At 41.2% G+C, this 25,634-nt stretch overlaps 1 protein-coding gene across 3 annotated transcripts in view; it reads right to left on the reverse strand.

Annotated features, from left to right (window-relative positions):
• The window catches only part of ABCA1 (ATP binding cassette subfamily A member 1), a 117,858-nt gene that overhangs the window by 59,394 nt on the left and 32,830 nt on the right, over positions 1–25,634 (reverse strand). For all 3 annotated transcript variants that reach the window (XM_087957500.1, XM_087957501.1, XM_087957504.1), the window contains exons 4-8: positions 23,729–23,870; positions 22,320–22,435; positions 5,456–5,577; positions 4,008–4,184; positions 487–573 (exon numbers count right to left, since the gene is read on the reverse strand). In XM_087957500.1, coding sequence (XP_087813626.1) covers positions 487–573; positions 4,008–4,184; positions 5,456–5,577; positions 22,320–22,435; positions 23,729–23,870 — 644 coding nt within the window. The remainder of the gene's footprint in view (positions 1–486; positions 574–4,007; positions 4,185–5,455; positions 5,578–22,319; positions 22,436–23,728; positions 23,871–25,634) is intronic.

Below are 25,634 nucleotides of genomic sequence, written 5' to 3' on the forward strand. Positions count from 1 at the left end.
AAAACCTAGAACTATGCCACCTTCAGTCCGATCTAAGTATAGTATATAAAATCATACATTGCAATGTCCTACCTGTCAATGAATACTTCAGCTTCAACCATAACAATACACGAGCAAGCAATAGATACAAATTCAAGGTAAATCGCAGCAAACTTGATTGTAGGAAATATGACTCCAGCAACAGAGTAGTCAGTGTCTGGAATACTGTGGTTTCTTCCCCAAATCCCAAAAACTTTAACCTTAGACTGTCTACTATTGACCTCACCCCTTTCCTAAGAGGTCTGTAGGGGGCATGCATAAGCGCACCAACGTGCCTACCGTCTCTGTCCTATTGTTTCTTTTATATATATTTTTATTTTTCTTATATGTATCCATGTATTCATAACTATGTTTTTACTTTTACCTATTATCTTGTAAGCAATTGACAAAAATAAATAAATAAAATAAATAAATAAGAAAGAGTTATACAGTGATCAGTAACCCTACCTCTTTAAGAACATTCCCCAGGCTCTGCATCAGCATCTCCAAAGTTTCCTTAACATTCTCCATGGTTGAATTGAAGGGGATCCCTTTCTGGAAGAACAAATGGAAGGTTACAATTAACTGAAAGTTACTGCAAACTAGAAGGAGAAGGGATCAGTTAGACCATTACATTTAAAGAAAAATGAATATGGATGTGTTAGGGATAACATTGTTTACCCTAACTGGTTTGGGTAAAAATAATAAATATGGTATCATGGTTTGTTGGTTAAAGTGTGTGTAACTTTAACTGCAAGAATGTAATTAAGGGTGTGGTTGTAAAAGCATCATATAAGAAGCGAGGCAATTGCAGCTAGCTCTCTCTGGCTTACTGATCCCTAATTACTGGATGGATTGATGACTGCGTTCTTGCTGGAACGGGGAGAGAAAAAGGAGTGTTGATTTTACTCAACTTGACTGATTTATTGTAAGTGAACTGACATTGGCTATTCAACACAGACTTTGCAAATAGAATATCTCCGACAAGACTTGACTGAAATTGATATATGACTAATGGACCGTTTATTATGACTATGCTATAATTCTTAAATGGAATAAACTATATTTTTGATAGCACAAGCGTATCTGTATTTTTACTGCGTGTTAACTAGAAAACTTATCTCACACATTTACCTGTCTTCCTATCTGACTTCACTGCACGTTCTGTTTAGTTTGTTTTCCTTAACACCAGTTGGGGAATCCAGGCTTAACAGGATGTATTGAATCAACAGGCCCAGTTAGGGAAAAACAAATCCAAATCTGAACCAATGTCTATTTCTCAAAAAGGATAACATTGGAACCTCATTGGGCTGCTGCTGCTTCTTTGTGTGCTTCCTATCATCCTCATATTTATATCTCTGGACATCTCATATGACATGACTATAGCTATGGATAATTACCTCACACTAACCAACAGGATAACTTAGATCTGATAGTGGTCCTATCTTTCCTGTTCCCAGACATAATAAAGACTCAAATCTATTTGCTTCATCTAGTTTCCAGAAACATTTCTAATCAGCTATGATTCTTTATACTCAATAGTTGCTAACACATATGGTAGACAGAATAATACAGAAATTATTTAGAGGTGGCAGACTTTATATCCCCTGTAACTTGATATTTGCATTAAAATGAGCCATGTCTAAATACGAAGGGACAAATGAACAATGGTGTACAATTTTTTAAAAGAGCTTTACATCACAGATCAGCAACTGCCCCTTCCCCAAGTCATAACTGGCGTCTGTTTTCCAACAAAAGGTGAAACCACCATTTTATGAGAGACAACATCATAGACGGAAGGGCGGAAGCAGCAAATGGAATTTAGAATGACTAAGATTGGGAACTGAAATACCACTCCAGTGTTTTTCTGAGTCAAACCACTAAGCCATACTTATTGAAGTTTCAATGAGGAAAACTCCATCAAAAAGACAGCTGTGGCTTTTTGGGCCAATCTATGGCTGTTACGTGCCAATAATACATGATTAATTTTAATTATCTGAAGACATTTTGGGAAGTAGCATCATCTGAAAAGCAGAAAATGAATAAGCATACTAACACAGTGTAAGAACAAGGAAAATGATGTAGAATTAACAGAGCTTCTATATCCTTACTCCCAAGATGGCCTGTGTACTATGTTGACAATGCAAGGTTAGGAAATGACACAAAGAACTTTCTACCATGCCTTATTCAAATTGTGTTTCATGAAACACTTCTAATGAAAAAGGATCCTCAAATGCCGACAGAAGACCATAAAGTTGACTCTATAAAATTGTTCCCCCTGGTTTAAATATCTCTCTTCCTTCTTTCCCTTTTATAGCAAAACAGCTTTTTCCAACCAGGGGCCCACCAGTTGTGCTGTTATCTAACACATCTGAAGAGCATCACGCTGGGGACAGATGGATTAGAGACAGAGGGCATGTCTTTTTTAATTCTCTTATTCCAACAAAACAAAAGACAAAATTCCAGATTAAATTGAGTGCCTTTATTGTCTATGGATCTTAATCCCTAGGACGGGATCCCCAAACTTGGCAACTTTAAGACTTGTGGACTTCAACTCCCAGAATTCCTCAGCCAGCTATGCTGGTTGAGGAATTCTGGGAGTTGAAGTCCACAAGTCTTAAAGTTGCCAAGTTTGGAGACCTCTGCCCTAGGACGTTGATCAAGATAACTGGATATTAAGCCATTTCTCATTTCTGAAGCTTTTGGATCATATATTTCTAGAATGATGGCACTGATTGAAAGTAACTGATGAAGCTTTGATGGTGGAGAAACAGTAGGAGCTTTGATAATAGACAAAAAAAATGATGCTCTGAACTGAGCCTCAACTTTACATTGTATTAGAAGCAGAACTTGGGTACAGTGATGTTTATGAAGACTTTATGACTGGCTGAACAGTCTTGCTGCAACAGACAGATGAAGTTGGCGAACAGTGACTGGACCCATGGACCTTCTTTAGCCAAGCTTGTTCAACCATGAAGTCTTCAATGAGACATAGCATTCTTCAGGGCTAACCGCCAATGAGAAGATTCAAAGACTGCCCTTTTTATGTGCCTTCAAGTCAGTGTTGATTTCTGCCAGCTGCCTGGAAAAGTTTCTGAGTTTCTTGGCAATATTTAGGAAGTGGTTTGCCATTTCTTTCTTCCTAGGGCCCAGATTAGCCCAGCTGGCCTTGTGTCTAAGGTAGCATTAGAATCCCAGTTTCTAGCCTGGTGCCCTAACCACTGAACACACGCACCCAAATCAACATGATAGCCAAGGGCAATATAAAGTCCAGGCTCTCTGGGTGCACAACCCCCCCACCCTTTCCCCCCCCCCCCCCCCCCCCCCCCCCCCCCCCCCCCCCCCACCACCCCCCCCACCCCCCACCCCAACCCCCCCACCCACAAAACCCAAACCAACAAAACCCACAAAAAAACACCCCCCCCAAAAAAAACCCCCCCCCCCCCCCCCAAAACACCCCCCCCCCAACACCCCCAAACACACACCCCCCCCCCCCCCCCCCCCCCCCCCACCCACCCCCCCCCCCTGGACTAAACTACCTGAGCCACAAAGGCAACCAAAAAGATAGGAAAGCTTAGAAAAGGATAGGTGAAAGACCAGGTGACTCATCACTGATCAGTCAGGAGGCTGAGAAAACTGCATCATAAAGTGATGCCATCTAGAAGCTTGCAGAAAAGGGCTTGGAACTTGGGGAAAATATGGTTCCTGCAAGGAAGAACCAGAAGAAAAAGCTGGAGGGAGAAGCCTGAGAGGAGAAAGAAAAACAGATCACCGAGTAGTTAAACAAAAAAGTTGGACTTGGCCAGGTTAGATTGCAGAGCAGCAGAATCACAAAACAAAGGACATCAAGCAACCAAACCTATGAGACAAGAAGCAATGAAGAAATGCATTTTATGGGACTTAGATGTGCCATTTCCCCATATCCTTGCAGTGTTAAAAAAAAGAGAGAGAGATTGTACCTCCAGCAATATTGAAAACATCATACTTACCATAAGTGGCTTTATGAAGTCCATATTATTCTGAAACGCTCTTTCTAGAGAAGCAAGTTGTTCTTTCGGCATAGAGCAAACTAAGGCACGGCTGCCATTGTTGATTGCAACCAGTTCTGGCAGCTTGGTTAAGTTGCACAAGTCTTCCACGCTAAACTGGTAGCCAGATGTGATGATCTAGAAATATTGCCCAGATGTTACGCCATTGGGAAATCAGCTTTTCTGCTTCTTCATCACAGTTCAAAATACTAAAATTATATCATACCTGCCTTACATTTTTCTCGCCATGTACAGGTATACATCCAAACTAGACTGTGTTGTTTCTCTGTGTCATATATGTGTCTATATGCATATCTGCATTTATTTATATTATGTAGTGTATATAGGAGTGCTGACCTTTTGAGAGCTGCATACAACGAAATTTCACTTTAATGTATGCCGATTAGTGTACATTCAAAGTGACAATAAAGTTATTAATCTATTCTATTCTATTCTATTCTATTCTATTCTATTCTATTCTATTCTATTCTACTCTACTCTACTCTACTCTATTCTTACCCAACCTTGGATGCTGCAGAGATTGTTACCGTATATACCAGTATAAGTCGCAATATGCAGGCACCTAATTTTACACAAAAACTGGGAAAACTTATTGACTCGTATAAGCGAGGTGGGAAATGCAGGCTACTGGTAAATTCAAAATAAAAATAATTAATTTGGGAACGACTCACTATCTCACGCGCGGGAAGGGAAGGCAAGGCTTTTGCCTTCCTTCCGCGCTGGACGCTGCCCGCCCGTCCGCGCCTCGGAAGGGTTAAGCGCCGCTGGCTGAGCGCGCGCGCACGATCGGCGCCAGACTGCCCATGGCGCCACGCGGAGCTCCTGTCGGGAGGAGCGGGGGAGCTCCGCCCCCTCTTCCGCGCCACTGTGTCCGCGGACAGCGCAGCGGCTGCGCGCAGCTTCGCTCCAGCGGCGGCCTTCCAGCCATGGCCTTTCCTTCCCGAGGCGACGCGGGACTGGGGCCGCTCCGGCAGCAGCGACTCCCAACAGCCCCAGCCGGGAAGGGAAAGGCAGGCGGCAGCGACTCCCAACAGCCCCAGCCGGGAAGGGAAAGGCAAAAGCGCTTTGCCTTTCCCTTCCCGAGGCGGCGGACAGGGCGCGCCGGCGCAGCGACTCCCAACAGCCCCAGCCGGGAAGGGAAAGACAAAAGCGCTTTGCCTTTCCCTTCCGAGGCGGCGGGACTGGGGCCGCTCCGGCGGCAGCGACTCCACACCATTTTTTTCAGAGGGAATCTGACTCGAGTATAAGCCTAGGGGATTTTTTCAGCACAAAAAATGGGCTGAAAAACTCGGTTTATACTCGAGTATATACGGTACTTAATTCCCCATAATTGGGTGGGTTGCATGTGATATTGGAACATACAGAACATACAGATGGATATTTCTTACCTGATGGAGATTGACCTCAGCATTCAGGATTTCATCGATATCAGACTGTGATAGGGAAGCCTTGTGGTGGAGAAATTCAGAGAACGTCTCATTGACAACCAGAAAATCCTGAACTTTGACACCTGCCGGGCAATTATGAAGTAAAATCCATGACAAAATAAAACAATGAATTTTTAAATGACGTCAAAGTCATTTTAAAAAGAGGTCTACATTAGTATAGTTCACTAGGTTAATAGCCATGCACTCATCTTTAATAATCCTGGAATCTATCATCTCTGGCAAGGAACATAAGGAAAAATATAGGGAAGAAAATCAATATTATATTAGCTCAATGGTTTGGGTGATGAGTGGAAAATGCTTCTGTAATGTATTCAGAAAGGAAAGAGATTTTTTTGTTTCTATCTATCCATATCAAGTACCGCTAACCGTTCTCATGTAGTGCAGCCAGTTCAACACGAGGAGATATCAAATACACTGTACAGGTAGTCTTTGATTTATGACAATTTGTTCAGCAATTGAAGTTATAACAGTACTGAATGGATGGTGGTTATGCCAGGTCCTTGGAATGGCCCCCATGGTGACATGATCGTGATCGGGGCATTTAGCAATCTGCGCTCAACTATGACTAGTTGACTAGTTGAGAAATAGCCCACAATCACATGTTCCTGCTGGCTTTTCCAGAAAGTGAATGGGGAAGCTGGCAAATCATTGGGTTGAGTTTCTTCCACCCACACATTTGTCCAGCCACTATATGATCATTCTACACTGGCTATTCATACACTCCCATGCACTCTCCTCAATCCACACTGCATCCCCACATCCCTGACCTGAGCAGCACCTTTCATGCATCCTTCTCGACCTGTGCATCTCTGCTAAGTCTACCGCCACACCTGCACCCCTTCCCCCCCACCCTCACTCCCTACCCCACCTGGCAGTAGACAGTTACCAGCCTGCTAGCCTGGTCCTGCCAGTGTACTCGTGTACTCACTAACTTTGGTTGTGGGGAGCCGTCAGAAAGTTGCCTCAACTAACAACTGTGGGATTCAGTTAATAAAGGCAGGAATTGCCTTCGCTAAGTGATGAGGTTGTGCTAACCGCATTAGTTAGTGATGGAAATTTTAATTCCATTTGCGGTTGTAAATCCAGGATTACATGTAATGCTAAAAAGCAGAGAAAAGAAAAATAGGCATAGTCCTGACTTACATTAAAGATTGGCTTGCACCACTTAACTTTTGGGATGGATTCAGAAAGCTCTGTGGAAAAAGTTTTCTTCCCCTCTCTACAAGCAAGGTTCTTCCATTGCCTCTGGCCTGAATCACTCTATTATGTCTCCTTCTAACTGTGTCTCTGACTAAGGAAGACAGTCTAATCTCTAACTCAGTACTGTGGTTTTATTTAAGCTGCCAATTCAGCTGAAGGGGTCTTAAAACCTTTTGTAATTGCCTACCTGATAATTGTTTTTAGAAAGTTAATTAGGGCATGATAGGTATAAAATTCAAAAGAATCAGAGTGTAATTTATGGGTTTTATAAACCTCTTTCCCAATTTTTTAACCACTTAGGCTGGTTACAAGTTACTTTTGGGGAATGACATCTAGCGGAAAAATAATTAAAACACTTTCAGAATTACAGATAATGAAGAAAGTATATAGGTTTTCCTTTCCTTGAATGTACGAGAAGATCTGTATATCTGAAAAGGATTAAGCCCGCCCTTGAAAAACCACCAGGTCCTCTTTGAATGGTTTCATTTGTGTTCCGTTTTGCTTTGCTGTTTTCACTATGGAAAATCCATAATTATGCCGGTAGGAATGTTAAGAATTGCCATCCTGGCATTTTTGAAGAGCACCACACTGGAGAAGATACCTTAGCAGTGTGCATTGGGTCACAGAGGTGGAAAAAACATGTCGGATCTTCAGGAAGACTAGCTGGCTTTTTTTAAAAAAAAATAATAATCTGCTCAAAGGGTTTATAAATATATAAAATGCTCAAAAGTGTCAGGAAGCCTGGAATGAGAATCCCAAAACCTGCAGAGGAGGAATGGGTCTCTGTACAATAGGAGGAGTGGAAAGAAAGCAGAAATTCCACAACCTAAAAAAAAGGGGGGGGCTATCCTCTCTCTTTTTGTGCCATTCCAAATTATTCCTGTCTTAGTCAGACCCAATTTGGCAGACACCAATCCGGTAGAAGATTATGAGGCGAATAAGAAGGAAAAAAACCCCACCATTTTCTCGTCTTCGGCTCAAGCATGAAGCTTCTGGGGTTACTATCGGTCAATGCTCTCTCGCCCAGTTAGTTCCTTGTTCCTTCTTTTTTTTTTTTTTTTTTTACAAGCAAAATAATCACTCTCAGCAGATGGTTTGAGACAAAAGGCTTGGCTAAAGCGGATGGGAGGTTACTTGAGGATGAAAAACCCTTTTAGAGCTATTTGTCATAGTCTCGAGTCAATTCGATTAGAGAAAAGAGAAGAGGAGGGGGAAGAAGACGTCTGGGAAGAAAGTTAAAAAGAAATATTGTGGTGTCACAGAAAAGAATAGATCGGTAACTTGCTACCCTCCAGATGTTTTGGGGCTTCAATTCCTATTATCCCCACAGGCTCAGTAGCCGGGAACTGTCTCTTTCCCACAACTTTAGTGGGAGGGATAATCCAATGATGGATCTCTAAAATAAGTTTGATTTTAGTCCTGAAGCATCCTTGCGCCACTGGAAACAAGCTGTAATGTAAATACCCAACTGCAAACTTCTCTGCTATCAGTGAAAAAAACAACTTCCTCTCTGGATCACAAAAAAGCTGATAGGGGAAAAAAAAAACCTTTAAAAAAATTTCCATTCCAAAGACATCCATGCAGGAAGAGGCAAAAGAGAGGAAAATTACAGCAGCATTACACCCATGCAATGCAAGCTCCATTTTTTTGACACCGTGCATGTATTGTTCTTGTATATAACAAAAGACATGGCGCTTATTATTTTGACGAAGATGGTGGATCCTCTACTCCACCATAATATATTAGGGATAAATAATTGGTTCTAAGTGGAAATAGTTCAATTGCTCAAATTCTTGTACCCCGTCTCTTAATAAATCTTGCTAAAGAAAACTGCAAAAATCTTGCACGGCTGGAGGCAGCTGTCAAACAGTCACAACTCTTTTCCCCTTTGCTAAACTGGGCATGGGTGTGGTCAGAGCGTGATGCATCTGGCCTGCGGTCCACAAGTGTGACACCCCTGGTCTACAGAGATTACGGCAGAACTAGTTAGATTACTGAGTTGCAGAAAAAGCTAATTATGCAAGGGACTAGGAACGGTCACATAGGATTTATTGGATATGAGATCAAAATTCAACTTGAGACTAAAGATGCATCCATACATAGAGCAAGCCCAGACTATTAAGTGCTTTGACAGGAAACAAGATAAACAGATTCCCAGCAAGGACAATGCTTATTTATGACTCTTCAGGAAGCCACAAAAGGCCATTTTAAATAGAGATTTTTTTTGCTACCACCAAAGGTGGATTAATTGTTTCTGTTTTTAATGATATGGTACTTTGATCCTAACACTGTAGTTAGTTGCAAAGTTTCCAGAACTTTAGGTGAAAAAGCAAATGTTTTTTAAATCTCTACAGCGATTTTAAAAAAAGGTAGAAAATATGAGACATGGACTTTTGTTTTTATCACCGCAGTGATATTATTGTTTGCTCAAAGAGTGGAAAAGCTCAACACTATTTTACAACAGAGAAATGGTTGGTGAAGCTAATGGAATTTGCAGAGATGACTAAATTGACTATCTTAATTAAAGAAAAGACAACATCTACATTTATGGGTGACTGGGAACCCCTTAACATTTTGCACAAAATGGAGAAAAAAAAGCGCACTTACAACTTGTGGCTCGGATGATCAGAAGAAAAAAAAAGATAATAAAAATGTGTGGGTTCTTTTTACAACGATAGAGTAAAAGACGCCTTTTAAATTAAATTTTAAATATTTTTTAAAGATACCTGTATTTGCTGCAAGGGAAACTGAAAGTTTCTTCTATTTATTTTTTATTCCTTTCTGCACTTTATTTCTTTTCCCCCTCTTTCCTTTATTTTTTATTAATCTTCATTAGTTTTTATTTTCTCTTTAGTATATATACATACACACATGCAAATATAATTATATTTTTTGTACATAGATAAAGATAACAGTTCCCATATCCAGTCATGTCCGACTATGAGGCAGTGCTGATCTCCATTTTTTAGCCAAGGAGACAACATTGTCCAAACACATTTATTGGTCATGTGGCCAGCATGACTATCTGCTGAGTCACATAGAATGCTATTACCATCCAATAGCAATGGTACCTATTTATCTACTCGCATTTGTATATTTTTTAATTCAGGCAACTAACAGGAGCTCACTCGATTATGCAACACTTGGGTGTTTCCAGCTGCCAAGCACATCATCTTCAATGACTGAGCCATCGCATCTGAGAAATATATTTATGTTGCAACTGAATGAAAACAGCTTATCCTAGATGATTGATGCATTCTCATATTTCCAAAGAATACCCCTACTGTAGACACAAAGGATTACTCAGAGAGTCTGGGAAAGGAGCAGAACGTTTTAACTAGTATAACTAACAGAAACAATTATTTGAATCCTAGATCAAATACATGCATATTTGTAATTTCTCTTTCGCTAAGCTCTTGATTCAGACTCAGCTGCCTTCCATTACTGGGGAATCAAAATTCTCATTAAAAGGTAAAGTTATATCATAAAATTGCTAAGGTTCAAAAACCACTGCTCTAAATGCTGTGAATTTCAAGATACATCAATACCAATCAGTTTGGTGCATAGCAAGGAATGTGTAGTAATATCTGAAACATTTTGGGGAGAGAGCAATGCTCTAAATCAGAAGTGTCCAATTGTGACAACTTTAAAGACTTCTGGACTTCAACTCCCAGAATTCCCCAGCATGGATTGAGGGTTGTAGTAGGAGGGGGGAGACTTGGGCTGTATTTCGCCTTCGACCATAAAGGCTCAAAAGATGATTATGAGCCAAGCATGTTTTCCATCTAACCCGCCAGTCCCCAATCTTTCTAGCTTGGCATCCAGGCACTGTGTGTGTGTGTGAGAGAGAGATGGGAGTGGCAGGCACATGCATGCACATAGCTCTATTTCTGAGAGCAGTGGGCATGGCACACCAGGGGTGGGATTCTACCAGTTCGCACCTATTCGCTAGAACCGGTTGTTAACATTCTAGGCAGTTTAGAGAACTGGTTGTTAGAAGAAATTACTGGCCTAATCCTGTAAGGAAGGCAGGAAGGAAACATTCTGGTGTTGCTTACAGAAACTGCCTCTCCGTTAACCCTTATTACATTCTTGGCAGGATTAGACTTCCTGTCTCAGGAACGTCTCTGGAGTATTTTTTTCCTCCTTTGCTGGTACTTTGCTTGTGTGGAGTGACCATTCAAAGTTACAATGGCACTGAAAAAAGTGACTAATGACCATTTTTCACACTTAAGACTGTTGCAGCATCCCCTCAGTCATGAGAGGCCAGGCGAGAAGATGCATGCCTCGATGTGTGTGATATTGAGTTGGCCACACCCAGCCAATAACATGACCACCAAGCCACGGCCACCAACTAAGCCACGCCCACAGAACCGGTTGTTAAAAAATTTGAATCCCACCCCTGTGGCACACCCTCTGCTTGCACAAATGGAGCTTCGCGCACGAGTGGAGGGTGCTTGTGCATGAAGCTCCACTTATGCGCATGGTGGGCACTTGCACTTGTGCACGAACTTCTGTTCGTGCTAGCAGAGGTCACTTGTGCTCACACACAAAGCTCCATTTGAGCGAGAAGAAGGCACTCGTGCGCACGAAGCTACATTCGCATGAATGAAGCTTCGCGTGCAAGTGCCAGCACCCTCAACTTGCACAAGCGGAGCTTCACACACGCACACTTGCCCATCTCTCCTGCAGCACAGTTTCAAACAGGCTACAGCCCTGTCACACAGCCCTGGAGGTTGGTGACCCGTTTTAACCAACTCACAAAGTTGCTCCAGGGAGAAACAGGAGAAGGAAACCTTACGTACCAGTACATCATCTGAAGAAAATGTGAAATATAAATCAAATAAACAAATGCATTCAAAGGCTTGATTTGTACATCTCCAGATATAATAATCTTCATCTACAGATAAATAGATGACGTGGCCAGATAGACTAGGGATTATGCAACGTGGAGTTTCACATATCTGGAAGACACCAGATTGGGGTGTTCAACAGCATCCTCAGTTTTATTTGGACAAATCTGTATTTTGGAAGGATCACAAGCTTTTCTTTTCTTTTCTTTTTTTTTGCTCTTGGCTTTATTCTTTCTCTAAAGAGTAGATTTGATCAAACTTGATAACATGACTGTCTGGTAGCTTTTCTTTCTCCCTAAGTAATACTAAATGAACGTTGTGGTGATTTATTTATTAAGTCTTGAATCTATTAGTCTACAAACTGATCGTCATGACAGAAGCCACCAAGCAGTTTAAAACTCCTCTGCTATTTGCTGGCCACTGTGTTTTCTCATTGTTAGCTGCAGAGGCATTGCTAAACTGATGGCAAAGATAGACATTCTGATTCTCTACCTCCCCATATATTCTATAATGTTGTTCACCCTCTTTTACACTATATAGCCAGAGGTGGTATTCAGCAGGTTCTGACCAGTTCTGGAGAACCGGTGGCGGAAATTTTGAGTAGTTTGGAGAACCGGTAAACACCACCTCTGACTGCCCCCTCCACAATCTATTTTATACCTCCCGAGTCCCAGCTGATTGGCTGGGTCTTCTTTTGTTGCCCTGCACAGGAGAACAGAGCTGGAAAGCAGGTTAGTGAGGTGGGGAGGGAATGGGATTTTGCAGTACCTTCTCCTGGAGTGGGATGCAAATGGAGATTTTATAGCATTCTTCCTCTGCCACACCCACCAAGCCATGCCCACCAAGCCAAAGAACCAGTAATAATTTTTTTTGAATCCCACCACTAAATAAATATAAATATCATGCCCTACATTAGTTTCTGAATATGGATTTGTGGACAGGGTAATTAAAAAGTGGCTTTCTTGCATGCATACACCCTTCTTAAGGGTGATGATCTTCTCACTGTCTTTTCTTTCTACAACTCGATCCTAAAACGTACATACTTCATTAAAAAAAAAAAATCACCCCTGAACAAAACAAAAGTTTTGCTGACAGTTTGTTTAGACAACCCAAGGCAGAATCAGCTTAGCTCAGGCAAATTACAGGGACCTGACACAGGAACATTTCCACCAACCTTCTGTGGTAATTCCCATTTTAAATGCGAGGAGGAGCAAGCTTGGCTAAAAGAGGAAAGAAAATGAACGGGTGGGATCTCCCTCTCTCTTCCCTCCCTCCCTCTCTCCCCCTCCTCTCTCTCACAGTTTTAGGGTAACCTGCCAGAACAGACAGTCTGTTTGGGTCATTCAGAAAGCTTGTGAGTTTTGACAGGAGAATGTTTCTATAGCAATAGGGAAGATGGCTTGGATGGAGATGGGGTATTAGAGGAGTAATTCTCCCCCAGGCAGAGAAGGGGAGTGGGATAGATCTCCCCTTGTGTGTTTTACTCTGAGTGCGTTTTACTCTGAGTGCTTCTACCATAAGAATGGAACTGTGTCATTTATAATAAAGAGTTGCTTGCAGTAAAATAAAATAAAATAAAAAATCTGCATGTTTCCATCAAGGTCATCTTCTTTATTCTCTACAGGATGGTAGGAGATGCATTCTCATATGTTCGGAATTCTACTTCTTGGGATTATCTCAAGAATGAAGCTGGATGCAGTCAGTGGTGGGATTCAAATGTTTTTACTACTGGTTCTGTGGGCATGGCTTGGTGGGCGTGGCAGGGGAAGGATACTGTAAAATTTCCAGTCAGAGGTGATTTTTGCCGTTCTCCAAACTACTCAAAATTTCCGCTACCAGTTCTCCAGAACTGGTCAGAACCTAATGAATACCACCTCTGGATGCAGTGCAACACACCAGCATGCATTCATGCCAATAAAATAGTTTTTTTTTAAAAAAAAGCAAGGTGGAGATTATCTTATAACTCTTGAGTGTCTTATTTTTTTTTTATGCTGTGCATGCTCATCAAATATTTATCTTAAGTTCTAGATCTCCGTAGATGCTGACAGAGTCCCAACATATAGTGAAGATAAAGGTTTATGACTGGTGAGAAATACATGGCCCACATCTTGATAAATGTAAGAAATTGCTGCCTCAGTGATTGTGTAAGTTCTGATATGAGATACCTGACCTGAAGTCTCTAAGGTCATCCAGGACAGATGTTGGGAGAAATAAAAAGGATGACTCTTAAGTACAAACTGAAAGGAATATCTTTGAGTATGTTACCATTCAGTCCACTTTTTTGATTTTCCAGAGCTGCTTGTACTGAAAGCCCCCACACTTGTCACTATTACAGGCAAAGAGTTGTCCAATCTCTTCTTAAAAGCCTCCAGTGTTGGCATACCCACAACTTTCTGGAGTGCCATTCCACTGATTAATTGTTCCAACTGTCAGAGAATTTCTCCATCGCAGCTGATAATTTTCAAAATATTTTCAACCTATTGCTCAAGTCTACATACAGCCTTGGTATTTTTTTGTCATTAAGCTAGCCAGCTGTTAACCAAGTAGGATTCTGGGAGTTCCTGAGCTTTTACAAGTATTCTCAAAAGCTGAGAATGTCTCCAATGTGACCTAATATATAGAAACAGCTTTTATTTGGTTATGGCAGCGTTCCCCAGCCAGGTACCCTAAGATGTACCAAAATAATCACTGACACCCTTCCCATTCTTGCACAGCTGAACATCACTATACATATTTGGTAAAATATGCATTACCAATTCAGGCAGTGTTCAGGTTGACATTTGGTTGGGTTCCACTTGTATCAGGGAATTTGCTGATGTACAGGTAGTCCTTGAGTTATATAGCCACAATTGAGCCCAACATTTCTGTTGCTAAACGAGACAATTAAGTGGATTTTGCCTTGTTTCACAACCGTTTTCTGGCCACAGTTGTTAAGTGATTAAGGCAGTTGTTAGTAAAACGGTTGTTAAGTGAATCTGGCTTCTCCATTGACTTCATTTGTCAGAAGGTCACAAATCATGTGACCCCAGGACTCTGCAACCATCATAAATATCAGTCAGTTGCCAAGCATCTGGATTTTGATCACGTGGCCATTGGGGGGTTGCTGCAGTCGTGGTATTCGACCGGTTTTGCCCGGTTCTGGCAAGCCGGTAGCAGCGATGAGCAGTGGAGACCGAACCAGTTCTCTCCACCGCTCTGCTGTTGGGCCCATCCGCCCACCCAGGCTCCCAAACTCCCTTTATCTGCTGAATTTGAAGCGCAGCTGCTTTGCGCGGCACAGAAGAGTGCCGCGTCAGCGGCTGAAGCAACCGGGATCGTGCAGGCTTGCAGGAGAGGAGTTAAAATGCCTCTGCGCCTGTGCAAAGTGCATGTTTGGTGTGCGTGTGCACGCATAGCGCGCCCACCAAGCCACGCCCACCGAACCGGTGGCAAAAATATTTGAATCCCACCACTGGGTTGCTGCAACAATCGTAAGTGTGAAAACTGGTCATAAGTCACTTTTTCCAGTGCTGTTGTAAGTCGAGGACTACCTGTACTGTAATATTAATTGAATACACACATTTCATTTCCAAGCCAACTTCAAGAAAGCCGATCGCAGTCATTCAAAGGCCTATTTAAGCTAGCAGCTAAAGCCAAACAGCACTCATGGCCACCCATATTCAAATCCAGAGCTGGAGCCCATTCAGCATTCCAAGGTATCCGAAATCAACAAACTATTGGAGCTGGGCCAAGGGAGCTTAGACCCAGGCTAAGGCCTCAAGAGCATTGGCAGAGGGCCTTGGCTTGTGGGTCAGGCAAGCAGAGCATGGTACTCACAGAGTAAATATTAACCTTCCATGAAGCTTCTGCATTGGGCTCATCAAACCAACGGGATTCTATTGGTTGCACTTTCTAAATCAAGGCAGGATGATGTTCAAGAGATTAGAAAGCTGAAAGCTGCCCCTGTCCCAAACTTTGCCAGCTGTTGGAAACTGCACAAGAAGAGACAAATCCTTTCTTGTGGTTTATGAGGAAGCTTATAGGTGGGAAGACAAATTGCTGCAATCCCCGGCTTTCAGCCTGCAATACATTAACCTCAGGAGCTCAACATTTTGGCAAACATTAGTGGCATAATATGGAGTCACTCTGGAAGTTTTGGAGCTGAATAAGCATGGTACAGAAATGGTGACTTCCCATATTTTCTTGCCCAGCCTTCTACTTTCTATTTCCTTGGGTTTAAGTTTAAGAAGCTTGATTTTACCTAAACCTGGCCCTTTTGCCACCAAATTTCAGTGATACGTTCTCACAGGATTAGAAAACAGTATGTACCCTATTTATTTGCTTCTCATTCAACAGGAGGTAGGAGCTTTCTTATTATGGATTAGCATTATGGGTCAAGCAAGCATGTTAACAAACTGTGATGAAAAAAGCTTAGCCACTGTCAGTCAGTCCGGTAAGGCAATGTTGCTCTATTCTGGGCCCTGAAAGATTTCTATAACTTAATAGCCAACAGCAAAGTTTTTACATCAGTTTAAGAAGCTATAGCCCAGCCTTTCGTATCCTGACACAAATCTCACTCTTGGCTGGTTGTCACTTGAGAATGCAACATGTAATTGGCAATCCCAGATTATGACAACATGGCCATATTAATGAATCATAAATCACCATGAACTGAAAAAATGTATGAATTGACTCCAGGTTATAGAAAATAAGGCAGCAAAATGCAAATGTAAGAAATATCCATTTCTAAGGGTCGAGTGAAAAATCTTGGTCTTTGGGGGCACTTATGAAAAATAATTTGTAGACTTGTGAAAAGCACCAGAGGCAACTTTTTAAATGCTATCTTGTCAATGTGTTTATTAATCTTTACATTTGAGGCAATTAGTAGCGTTACACTCTACAATCTCCCTAAATTTATACCTGTCTCTCTGCCAGAAATGAATTGGTAGAGGATACATCTTCACAAGCACTTGGTTCTGAGACTTGTAAGGAATATCTAGACCCAAGGGGTAAGAATTGTTCTGAGATATTAAACGAAGTGATCCCACTGAAACAACAGCAAGACGTATCAACGGCAAAGCGGAAAGTTCTAAAAGTCTTGTTTTGGAATTCTACAGAAATTAAATTGTTGGGAGGGGGCATATGCAAATATCTATTTGAAATTAGCAGTTCTCTATGGCCTGCTTCGGAAACAAGAAAGGTTCATAGGCACTTGATACTTCATCCAAGAAGATCCACAAACATCCTATTCTCAATCTGTAACCTACTATCTGAAGAACAGCGTTTCATTTCTTTCAACCATTTGAAAATTTTCCCACTGCAGAAAAAGATAATCCATCCTATTAGACTGCATTTGACCTTGTTCACATGTTTTTCTAAACTATGGCATGTTGATTTAACCACAGCTTGCTGAGTTCCACATGTCATGAATCAGGGCTTATAAAGTGCAACTCCAAAATAAGCATCTTAGAATAACATGCTATGTGAAGCCAAGTGAATGTGTGGATTTTCCATTGATTATACTTGATATGTGTGGTGCTATTTTAATTTCAAGTAGGTAAAAAGAAATCCAATTTAAGAATGAATGCCATAATTCTCTAGGGACCTAGCCTAACCCAACCATCCACTTGTGTTTCAATTCAGAAAACAGTAAAGAGTAACTATTCACATGATTATAAACAATGATACAATAAGAGTCTTAATTGTGCCCAGTGTTTTATGAAGAACAATAATAATAACAATAATTGGTACTGCTTGATTATACATGCCCTTGCAGAAATGATGGCAGTAAAAGAAGCATGTGTTGACTGATCATACAAAAGACAGCCAAGAACAGCAACTCATTCCAAGTTCCATAGAGTTCCAGTGTTCTTAGTTTCAAAACAAAAATTTTGAAATACCTCCTGAACTAGAAATAAATCAGCTTACCTATTCAATGCTGACAATATGGCATTAAAAGAGAACACTTTGTTTGTAAGACTAGAATGCCACCTTTGTGTGAAAAGAACCTTGAGCAACCAACTTGGATCATGCATTATCTACTCTCCTAGGACAGGGGTATCAGACTCAAGGCCCAGAGGCCAGATTCAGCCCACAGGGTGCTTAGATCTGGCCCGCGGTGCCTCTGCCAGTGAAAATGGAGCATGGGAGGGCACGCAGCCCCCCTGAGCTCCATTTTCACTGGCAGAATGTTGCAGGAGGCCATCCAGGCCGAAAATGGGGCACGGGGGTTACTAACCCTAAACCCGACTTCCATTTTCACTGGCAGAGAGCTAGCAAAACAAACTAAAAACAAAACAAAAGGAGAAATGTTTCCCCTTTTGCATTTGGGCATGCAAGAAGGGTCAGGAAAGGAGAAAGGGAAAGAGGAAAGACAAAGAAAAAGAAGGAAAGATGGGAGGAGAACCAGGAAGGAAAAATAAGGAAAGGGGAAGGAAGAAGAAAGAATGAAGAGGGAAGGAAAAAGGAAAGGAAAGGAAAGGAGGAAGGAAGGAAGGAAGGAAGGAAGGAAGGAAGGAAGGAAGGAAGGAAGGAAGGAAGGAAGGAAGGAAGGAAGGAAGGAAGGAAGGAAGGATCATAATGAGAGGGAAGGAGAGTCTGAGGGAAGTCCTGTCTTAGCACTTGGCCACCACAGGTGCCCCCGACATGAGTGATGTGGCCACACCCACCCCGGCCCCTCGAGGTCAAACACAACCCTGATGCAGCCCTCAATGAAATAGAGTTTGACAGCCCTGTCCCAGAATAATGCAGAAGTAAATGTTCTTTAAGTTTAAATTAGAGTTGTACTGACAACCTCATCAAACTGTTTCTTAAATTACATATTTTGGGATAGAAAATAACACACACACCTTGACCAGAACCATGAGAAAGGTCATAAATTAACCACAAGTGAAGAAAGTTGCAGTTCATTTGGCTAAGTGCTGAGAATGACAGGAGCAGTGGTGGTTCCAAAATTAGTTTAATGAAGAGAACAACAATTGCATGAAGAATTTGACCGTTCATTGGAAGGTCACAATAATCTTCCCCAACCTCGTGCTCCCACTGATGCATCAGAAGCATAACTCTTATCATTTGCCTAAGACTGGAAATTTTAAAAAAACTGCCATATCAGGAATTTACTAAATTTGGGAAGTTGTCCAATAGGAAACAACAGAGAAGACTTCATCCTGCTGTAAGGGGCGTGGACACTTCTTCTTTAAAAGAAAAAGAAAATACCACATATCGATTTCACTCAGGGGTTAGCAAAATGTAATTCCCTGTATTATAAAAACATTTCATTCAAGCCAACTTTATAGTGGATGAAAGAAAAATGCTTGGGGAACAACATGGAAGTACGACTAAACTTCATCGTATCTGTGCCCTGTCCTTTCAGAGCACAGGATGAATGTTCATATGAAAAACAGAATCAGATGAACATCAATAATTTTCACGGTAAGGAATTGGCTCTAAAATTTCCTAGTACAATTGAAAGCCAGGAAGTTCTTCACAAACAAGGCAGTGAAAGGAGGAGAAAGAAAGAAAGAAAATGCAGACTGCTATTGCAAGAAAAGTAGTTAATGAACAAAGATCTCAGAGCTCTCTTTAAGAAGTGGGTGGGTTTTTTTCTTCTTCTGAGAAATAAAGCATAGGGAAATTACATTCTGATTGCCACATCAACTGCCTTTGCTTCAAGAAGACAGTTCTTCTTCCCTTTTGCCCAGCAGCCAGTCCCTGTTGTTCTATCTTCTGTTTTTTTTTCTTCCCCTTAGAAACATGTTTCCATCTAGACCCAAAAATTCCAGCACTTATGGGCTCCCAGACAGTCTTTCTCTTTTGGGGACCTTCTTGCCTACAGCCCACCAAACTTAGTAAAAGGATTAGCATTCTTTACCATTCCATGCAAGGAAACAGAAACACCACGAGAATTTTCAACACTTCCTTTGTGCTCTTCAGTAACTGGTTAGCTAATCCTGAAAGATACGTTTCATTACTGCCAAGTAGGACTCTGTGGGTACTTTAATTTGCCAGAGATGGAGCCCAGAAATTGTTGGTCACTGCTGTAAGAGCTTCTCACCCATTTTCCTGGAAATAATTTAAGTGTAACTTAAAGGACAAACACACTTTTGTCCACCATAGCCCATACACACAAATATGGAGCCCGTTAAATAATAGGCATATCAAATGTCAAATTACTTCACTTTATTAAAGATAGACAGATTTCTTCAATTAACTTGCCAGCATGTATTTTACAGGATTAGTGTCAGAAAAAGTCACTTTGAGCTTATGATGTGTGCTATGTTTAATTCTTTTCTTAGCAAAATAGCAACAGCTAAAAGTAAGCGCTGAGAAATCGAAGTGCATAATTTGCCTTGACTAAAAGCCCATTAAATGGCCTGAGATATGTCATCATTTCCCAGCCTTATTTCTGCCTCTCTCCCTGGAGCCCTGGCGCAGAAGGTTATAATAAATATCACTGACTCAATCTTTATAAAGCACCTAAGACAACTGAAATGTAATATACAGCTTTCCGATGTTATTTATTATATTAATTTTGCCATTTGCCCAACTCGAGGAAGGTTTTCCACATCTGGAAAACTTTCCGGGAAAGAAAGTTCAATTGGAGAAGCTCATTGTCATTTGGTCTCCCTTTCCCCAGCTCGCCCTACAATGCGTCTTTCACACAGTCTCCCTTTTTTTACGAAACACACCCATTCCTGTTAATCAGATGGACCATTGTCATGCTTTCAAAGTGTTGCTCGCACACCCATCATTTGTAGAATGCCAGCCCTTGGGGTGACAAAACTGTATTTGACATCCCTTTTTCTTCCACTCCGAAAATCATCGCAATGATTTACTTACTCCCTCCCTCTCTCTCACTCAGTCAGCAAAAGCCTCTCCCTGCTTGGCAAAAGAAAGGGGAAAGCTGCAAAACAAACAAGGCTGCAACATACGCAATACAAAGCAGCTTTAAGATGAGTACAGAGTAATATTGGCCAAATAAAATCAGCATCCAGGGGTGCCTTTTTCCAAAAGCCCCTCTCTCCGGGCAAGCGTACAGTCCTCCTAATAAAACTCTCCACCCCCAGGGCTAATGTCCATGGAAAAGTGCAACGCACACTTAAAGAAATGCCTTGTTCTTTTCCAATCACTGTTTGAATGCGGCGTTGTAAGAAAATTGGAGGTCCCAGAATTTGCTTTCTTTTGGCTCCCCACAAAACGCATGCAGCATTGGCTCTGTGTTATAATTTCTCAGATAAATTTTCTTTGAGCTGCCTCGAGATTGTGTTGTTGTCATACTACAGAAACATTTACCCTTCATTTAAAATTCAGAGAATTTAAGAGAGAAGCAGTGGGGGAAACTCGGGTTTTGACAGAAAACATTTCTTTGCAGACGAAAACATTTCTTTGCAGAAGAAGATAGCTACTGCTTTTTTAGGTGGTACTTCAGAGTAACTTTCTTTTCATAGAAACAATGAAAACTGACAGCAGAAAAAGACCTAGGGATCTATCGAGTCTGCCCTTTGAGTTTATTTTTTAAATTTTTGTGGTATGAGGGACATGTGTTTATCCCAAGCAGGTTTAAACTCAAGTTACTGATGACTGACCCTCAACCTCCCACTGGGAGTTGATTCCAAAATTCTATTACTATTTCTGAGAAGCAATACTTTTTAGCATTACTTTTAAACTTTCCTCCTGTCAGTTTGGGTTTATGCCCCTCTGTTCTTGATTTTTGCTTAATATTGAAAATATTACCTTCTAGCGCCTTAAATCGCCTTTATAATTAAAAGTTTCAATCATGTTCCCCCATTCCTTTCTGTCCTTCAGGCTGTACATATTCAGTTTCTCCAATCTCTCCTGATAAATCTGTCCCTCAGACCTTTTTTGTTGCTCGTCTCTAGACTCGCACAATCTCTTTAATATCGTTTTTTTCAAGTGAGGTCTCCAAAACTAGGCACAGTATTCCAAATACTTCCACTTCCTTCCAAATACCTTTCACTTCCCAGTGAGAGGCCTACCATTCCTGGATCCCCTGACTGCTTCTGAATTCTTACACTAGAGAAAAGACGGGCTGGAGAGGCAAGCAGAGGAACGAACAAGATGTAATGAAAGCAGCAAAATGTTCTGCCAAAAGGTTTGCATATATGGGAAGAGCTGGAGATCAAATGCATACAATGAAATGAATCACCAGCTGGCTAGAAAGATGTTTCTCTTCCTCATCCATCTCACTTTGGTGGATTTTCCCCCCTAGTGCTCCTATACTAGAAAAAGCAGCCACAGATAGTCACAGGTATACCCCGCCACTCAAACCCCTCCTACTATTATAAGATAGAGGCAGGAATAGGCAAAGTACATTTCAAAGAGAGGGGAAAAAATTGCAAAAGAGCTATAATGACATATTTCATATTAGGGTGGAACAGGTATTTTATTACAAGGAAGCTCCTCTGATTTTCATGAAAACAATGCACAAGCTAATATATTCATTTCAGGGCAAAGTATCAGTAAAAGGGTGGGAAGTGATTTACCTGCCAGCACTTTCTATGTGTCCTCCTCCCCAAAAGATTTTATTACAAGAGTGAAAAAAAGACTTTCCTGCTTAAAATTTGGCTTGCAGGCATTTGGATAGTAACCCCTAGTTTTAATCTGGCCCTGATTCCGTTCTAAAGCTTTTTCCAGCTTGGAAAAATGCCAGCTAAGGAATTCTGGGAGTTGAAGTCCACACAGTTGCCACTGTTCTAGATTATAGACAAGAATCTCTGCAAAATGCATCATGTTCCCTTTTTTGGTTCACTTACCTGAAGCAAATTCCCCAAATTTCAACACTTTTGTCAACACTTGCGGTACATCCTTGATGCTGCTGTCCTTGCTAAATGATAGCAAGCGTTCAGCATCATTGAACAATCGGTAAGCACTGAAGAAATGAGGGCAAGAGAAAAGAGAGAAGAAACAAAAGAGAAAAATTATTAGTCATCGTGAAAGAGACAGTTTCAAATATCCCCCAAATGGATCCTAAAATATTTCTTTATCCACATTTACTTTGTGTCTGACATCATTGGGTGCTATTCTGCTAAGTCAACACGATCATATTCCCATAAGCACTTGTTTATAAATTGCTTCTAAGTGTTGTTTCTGAGCACAGGGAGACATCCATTAATTGAATTGGCGTGGCTTGCAAAGCAAACTAGGAGGAGGTATGATTGGCTAGTTGGTGATTCAGCCTGTCATGCTAACACAGCCATTCCCTCAGTTTCTTAAGAGGAGAAAGACAGCGTGTCTTATCTCCAGAATCACAAATGAAGTAGAGTAGAGGGAATAGCCTTCCTGAAGCTACAAGCAAGAATTTGCAGGATGACTACCAGGGAAGAAAGCTTCTTTGAAGTCTTTCTGATTAACTCATGGTTTCTGCATATCCACCAGGCTTATGGGATAGAGGATAAGGAAGATAACCTTGTTGGAAATGTACAGGAAGCATTACTTAAGCACAAGGGGGCTGAAACATTTCTTAGAAAAATGAGGTAACATTCAGACATAACTCAGACAGACTTGCAAGATGGTTATTATACTAGTCAATCTCAATAAAGGCAGTTCTGGCCATCCTGTAGCATTAATTAATTTCTGTCCCACCTTTATTATTTTTACAAATAATTCAAGGCGGCAGGCATATTCCACACACCTTCTTCCTCCTGTTTGCCGCACAACCACCACCCTGTGAAGTGAGTTGGGCTGAAAGAGAATAACTGGCCCAAAGTCACCATTGGCTTTCATGGCTAAGGCGGAATTCGAACTCATGGTTTTCTACTTTCTAGTCAGGTGCCTTAATCGCTAGATCATCTTAGCTGTTTCCTGATCTGGCCTACCTACAGTGCCTGACAAACCATAAACAGCCATCTCTCCCGATGCAAAGGACAACATAAGCTCCCAAATTTTCTTGGTAGCCCTCAGCAGCAGAGGCACACCAAGGATGTTCTAAATAGATGGGAACGTGCTTTCTTTCAGCGTAGATAATTTGTCTTGCATTACATTTTCCTTATTTATAATATTCACTCTACCACCAATAACGGCCCCCCTTTTTTGCTCCTCATTTGTGCTAAAGGACAAAGGCTTCCCTTGAGTACGGCAAAGAACAGCCTGTCCTCTTGATAAGGCTGTTGTTCTGTCTTCTTCACACTGGCAGGACAAAGTTTAATAAACAGCGAACACTCACATAGATTCGTTAAAATTGCCAACAATGCGGGGTGTCTCCCCAGGTGTCGGGGAACGAAAGCAAGGATTGTTGGCATTACAGATAATCCCCTGGACCCAGGGCAGGGTTCCAGCCGAAGGCATGGCCTTGTTTGGAAAATGACCTAGAAATATGAGGACAAATATTTAGGACACTGCATGACGTCATCCTTAAAACTTCTCCATCCTAAAGTTATGCCTCCTCCACTACCCCGCAAACTGTCTTCTAACACATATGATACATGGCAACAAGAAACAATGACTTTATAATACATGCAGCAACTAGGCAAATTGTGAGAGGGCAAATAGATACAAAAGACAACAGAGCTCTTGTACCATATACAGATCAACTTACAACAGTTTCATTTAGTGACTGTTCAAAATTACAATGGCCCTGAAAAGAAGGGACTTGTGACCGCTTTTCAGAGTTATGGCCGTTGCAGCATCCCCATTGTCATGTGCTTGATTCACTTAACAACCGTGTTACTCACTTAGCAAATTGCTCACTTAGCTCAATTGTGGTCGTATGTCGAGGCCTGCCTGTATTCGTTTGTTAAAGTTACAGGTAGTCCTCAACTTATGACCACAATTTCTGTTGTTAAGTGAGACATTTGTTCAGGGAGTTCCGCCCCATTTTACTACCTTTCTTGCCACAGTTGTTAAGTGAATCACTGCAGGTGTTAAGTTAGTTGTTAAGTGAAACTGGCTTCCCCATTGACTTCGCTTGTCACAAAGTCACCAAAAAAATTTGATCACATGACCCTGGGACACAGCAACGGTTATGAATATGAACCAATTGCCCAGCACCTGAATTTTGACCACATGACCAGGAGGAGAGGCTGCAAAGGTTGTAACAGCAAAAAATGGTCATAATGGTCCACTTTTTTCAATGCTGTTATAACTTTGAACAGTCACTAAACAAACTATTGCATGTGACCACTACCTGTATATCCCACTTTTCTGCAGGTGACCAAGGCAGAATACACAGATTTCCTTTTCCAATTATTTGTCTCTATAAAAACAATCACTATGTGAGATAAAGTAGGAGAAGTGATTGGCCCAATCACCCAGTGAATTTACCTCAGTGAATCAACCAATCAAATCTTTATTAGGGTTATAAACCAGCATAAGAGCCATGGTGGTGCAGTGGTTAGAATGCAGTACTGCAGCTAATTCTGCTGCCTGCCAGCTGCCTGCAGTGCAGCAATTTGATTCTGACCAGCTCAAGGGTGACTCAGCCTTCCATTCTTCCAAGGTTAGTAAAATGGGGACCCAGATTGTCAGGGGCAATATGCTGACTCTGTAAACTGCTTAGAAAGATCTGTTAAGCACTGTAGAGCAGTATATAAGTCTAAGTGCTATTGCTATAACAAGGGTGGGAAACAAACTATTAGTAATTTTAAAAGTGAAAAAACATAAAATTCACATGTTTAGAAAACAAATTGTAAAAGCTAAGATAGATAGATAGATAGATAGATAGATAGATAGATAGATAGATAGATAGATAGATAGATAGATATAGATATAGATATAGATATAGATATAGATAGATATAGATATATAGATATATAGATATAGATATCTATCTCTATCTCTATATATCTATATCTACACTGCTCAAAAAAAATAAAGGGAACACTTAAACAACACAATGTAACTCCAAGTCAATCACACTTCTGTGAAATCAAACTGTCCACTTAGGTAGCAACACTGATTGACAATCAATTGCATATGCTGTTGTGCAAATGGAATAGACAACAGGTGGAAAGCATAGGCAGTTAGCAAGACATCCCCAATAAAGGAGTGGTTCTGCAGGTGGTGACCACAGACCACTTCTCAGTTCCTATGCTTTCTGGCTGATGGTTTGGTCACTTTTGAATGCTGGCGGT

The sequence above is a fragment of the Notechis scutatus genome, chromosome 2, assembly GCF_049901735.1.
Source record: "Notechis scutatus isolate UNSWTSFEM ecotype Mainland chromosome 2, rNotScu1.2, whole genome shotgun sequence".
NCBI lineage: Eukaryota > Metazoa > Chordata > Lepidosauria > Squamata > Elapidae > Notechis > Notechis scutatus.